Raw genomic sequence first — 4,131 nt, 5'->3', positions numbered from 1 at the left:
ACATATATATATATACATACACACACACACACACAACATATTCCATATGTTAGATGGAACACATGATAATTTCATCATGAAATCATCTTGGTAGTCATGACAAATTACTATTATTCAGGTTCTGTTGTGCTGCTGTCTGTGTGTTTAGTGCTCTATAGTGACTCACCTCCAAGTAGGAGTGCTCTCTGTTTGGTCTTTTTGTGGGGAATGATAGATCCAGAAAGTCCACCAGATAGTCATAACCGTCAGTGATGCATTCAAACTTGTCATCTGTTTCAATGACCTACACAGAGACATGTGCATTTCAGCAGATTTGCATCCACTCTGAGTAAGATAGCAATGTAATGAAAAAAGAAGTGAGCCAAGGTGATTCGTAACAGCTGGAAGGAAGGGAAGTGACGATGAGGAATCAGAGCAGAGAGCTGGGTTTTTATTTTGCTTTTTTGTCTTTCATTTTAAAATGTCATCATTGCAGGATGTGAACTACATCTCTATTTCTAGTTTCTGTTAAGGTACTGCAGAGGCTGCTGAGGCACGACAGAATTCTTTTTAAAAAAAACATATAAAGATAAAGACAAGGAACATTTCTGCTCAGGTATAACAAAAAAAAGTACACCAATGTTCATGCATGTTCATCAAACAAGAAATGTCAGACTGAAAATATTGAAGTTCCTTTTAATTTTGTTAAACTTTATAGATCATTCCATAGGACTTCATGGCTTACAAGGTTAACTGAAACTAAAATAATACCAAAATCACTATTATGTGCATTAAAAAATGTCAGTCACTGTCATTTTCATGAGGAATAACAGCTTTGCTAACAGCTTAGCTCATTGGATTAGCCAAATGAAGCTTATTCATAAATTCAATAAGGAAGATCTGTAGTCCCACAGATTTTTCAGGCCAATCAGCCTCTGCTCTGCCGACTTTAAATCTCATCTGTCGTTTTCCCTTCCAGACACCATCGTGCAACTCACAGTCTAAATTCAGAGGGCGGTCCTGCCCTTTCCCTATCACTGCTGGGATTCTGTTCTGCTGCGATTGGTCATCACAGTCTAATCCCAAATACCTTAATTGAATTCTGTAAGTGAATAATTCATGTTTAGTTCCTTCTAATGTTCTCTTTATTGAATTTCCTCCCATCCATCTATTTTTTTAGCACTTGTCTAACTCATGTTCACAGAGGAAGGAGTCTAAGTTTTGACAGGGTGGGAGGCGGGGTACACCCTTAGCAGGTTGCTAGTCCATAAAAGGGCCACAATATACAATAGTTTTGGGGGGTTTTCCCCTTTTTTTGGGAGGGGGGGGGGTATGCATTCCCCTCCAACCTTGCAAAAATGGACAAGTGTATATATTTTAACTTTTCTGGGGGCCTCTTTATTATTTATTTATTATGAAGCAGTAAGCAGAGAAATGCTTTTAAGTAGGAAAGATCATGAAAACAAATTAAATGCCAAAGAAAAGTAAAACATTTCTGTCAAAACCATTTACCCGCACAACCAGGTTGTAGTTTTGAAAGCCAGCCCATGTGTAATAAAACTGGATCCAGTTTTGATGCTTAAATATGTCAGACTTGATGGCGCTCTTCAACTCATTCACATACAAGTCGAACTCCCAGCTGTCCTTGTAGATTTTTGCACTAGCTGGGGGATTGGTGATGGCCTCCCTGCGGTTGGTCATAGCAAAGAAAGTTGCAAAGAAAATATTTCATTTAGCACTTGCATGTGCAGTTTACATGATGTATTACAGGGGTCTCAAACCCATAGCCCAGGGACCACTTGCAGCCATATGAAGGCAATATGAGCAGAGAGTACAAACATACTGAGTGACTGGCTGTGTTAGTTCAGTGAGAGTCAAAAACTAATGTGTACACTTATGTCTGCATTTTTATTTTGTTAAATAAGAACAAAATGATAGCCAAAGTGCTGCCACAAAGAGAGTACCAGTGTGTTTATTTGGTAGTTCAATGAAAGGCTTCAGTTAGTTAAGAGGGAGGGAAAAAAATCTGCATTCACATTTGCAGTTTTGTCTTATTATACAATATCTGAAAAAACAAAACCCCCAAACAAACCAAACAAAACGCTACAATTTCACAATTATTAGTCGTTGTTTCTTGTTTGTTTGTTTGTTTGTTTGTTTTGTAGTACCATTTTACTTGAACACTAAACTGGCCTCCAATGACATGACAATGCCAGCAGTGGCCCACACCTCATTTAAGTTTGAGACCCCTGTTGTATATTTGGAAAGTTACTAATCCTGCCTGTGCTCTTTATAATGATAATGACTCTTTAAACAAAATAATGCCATCGCATTATCACACAACATAGGCAAATGCAGTCAGATTTGGATTTTCTCCTTTACATGAAATAATTGAGTAGCAGTAGCTTGTCAGTAAGAATCAAAGTCATATACATTTACTGGGCACTTACATCAAAACGGGAAAAAGACGGGGCTGAAGCTACAGCTCAAAGAAAAATCAATAAAAGTGACACATTTTACTTTTACATTTGCAGTGCAGACAATGAATATTTGGACAGTGAGACTTTTTTCCTCATCAGACTCTCAGAAACAAAATGATCTGTTTATACACTGGCATTGTAGAGACTGACATTACTGTTTAAATTTCTGTGTTTTATGTAGTTGTATTACAAAGATGGAATAACAGTCTCTTTCTTTCCCACATCGACCAGGAATGGAAAACACAGATAAACATGTGAGCTATTCCAACCTGTTGGTGGGGTCTCTCAGAGCGAGGCCGAGGTCCAGCACAGCACCTGGCTGCGGTGTCCAAGTTTTGATTGCCGGTGCAAGCTTATTAATGAGTGCATTGAGGTCCTCTGCACTGTTTTTGATATTCGAATCCTTTATGTATCTTCCAACCAACACACAGTACAAACAGACACATTAGTAAAGGGACACATAAAGCACAAATTAGGTCTCATGTGTTTAGCTTGACAGTCATTAGCAGTAGTGTCACTGTCAAAACATAAGGCCACAACTGTGTTGTACAACCATGTTTCCAGAAAACATGAATGCTGTGTATGATGTAAATAATGTTAATCACATCTTTATTTAATAACATAACAAATGTATTGAATCAAAGAGAAAAAAAAGTCTTCAGTTTAAAGGTCTTATGCTAACAACACATTTCACAAACATCGAAGCAGCAGCAAAACAAGTCTGGGAGAATTTTGTAACGTTAAAAAAAAACCTGATAGAAAATCTTAAAATCAGTGATAAATGAATCTAAGCTGCTGACAGTTATAAACACAGTTCAGTATAAAAGGAGCAGCTCATCAAAGTGGAGTCATGGTTGTAGATTGACTTGTCAAAATAAACTGCATATCAGCTCATAGACAGCTGAAACAGAGCTACAATTACACAGGGAATAGATAGAAAAAGGAGCCCATATATAGACCAAACCCTGTTTTGTTTGTTATTGTACATAGCTGTGTTTTAAATATTAACTTGTCCAGATGAACTACATATCAGCTTTGGCCTTGGAATTTAGATCAGATCAGCTAACTTTGTTGTGAGGATTCTTCTGCCAGGGAACATAAAAGTAGTTCAAAACCAAAAAGCTCTGCACTTTATTAAGTCATCTCTGATGCTGTGCAAACCCTTATTACAAACTCTACCTGTCTGATGGATGAGCCTCCACAAAGTATCCAGCGAATGGGCAGTAGATCCTCGGCTGCAGGGATTTCACCAGTGTAGCTTTGTAATTCAGCAGCTTCTTCCTCTCATTCTTGATAAACTCTGCCTTCCAGGAATCTGGAAACACATCAACAACATTTGCTTCATCTCAGCAGTTTGGTGCACTTTGACACTGTTGATCACTGTTGATTTTGTTTTATTTCATTATTTTACTTTTTTGTTTATCTGAACACATACATGTGTGTGTGTATATCTACATATATATTCGTATCTGTAAATGAAAATATATGTAGTGTGTGTATATATTGTTTTTTTTGTTTTATATGTCTGAAACAAATAAAGATACAATACAATACAATACAATACAATCACAACATACAGTTGTGGTCAAAAGTTTACATACACTTGTAAAGAATATAATATAATGGCTCTACCGAGCGTCCCGTTATTTCTAAAACTCTGATTTTTCTCTGA

General features: G+C 37.1%; 1 protein-coding gene across 1 annotated transcript in view; it reads right to left on the bottom strand.

Moving 5' to 3' along the window:
- cmah (cytidine monophospho-N-acetylneuraminic acid hydroxylase) overlaps positions 1-4,131 on the bottom strand; it is a 55,449-nt gene that overhangs the window by 7,809 nt on the left and 43,509 nt on the right. Inside the window, exons 10-13 of the mRNA XM_005754189.1 lie at positions 3,639-3,774; positions 2,729-2,872; positions 1,492-1,666; positions 167-283 (exon numbers count right to left, since the gene is read on the bottom strand). Of these exons, the coding sequence (XP_005754246.1) occupies positions 167-283; positions 1,492-1,666; positions 2,729-2,872; positions 3,639-3,774 (572 nt within the window). The remainder of the gene's footprint in view (positions 1-166; positions 284-1,491; positions 1,667-2,728; positions 2,873-3,638; positions 3,775-4,131) is intronic.

This window comes from Pundamilia nyererei, unplaced genomic scaffold, assembly GCF_000239375.1.
Source record: "Pundamilia nyererei isolate P.nyererei 1_Seehausen unplaced genomic scaffold, PunNye1.0 scaffold00519, whole genome shotgun sequence".
Taxonomy (NCBI): domain Eukaryota; kingdom Metazoa; phylum Chordata; class Actinopteri; order Cichliformes; family Cichlidae; genus Pundamilia; species Pundamilia nyererei.
The sequence above is the reverse complement of the archived record's forward strand: the minus strand, read 5'-3'. Positions and strand labels throughout refer to the sequence as shown.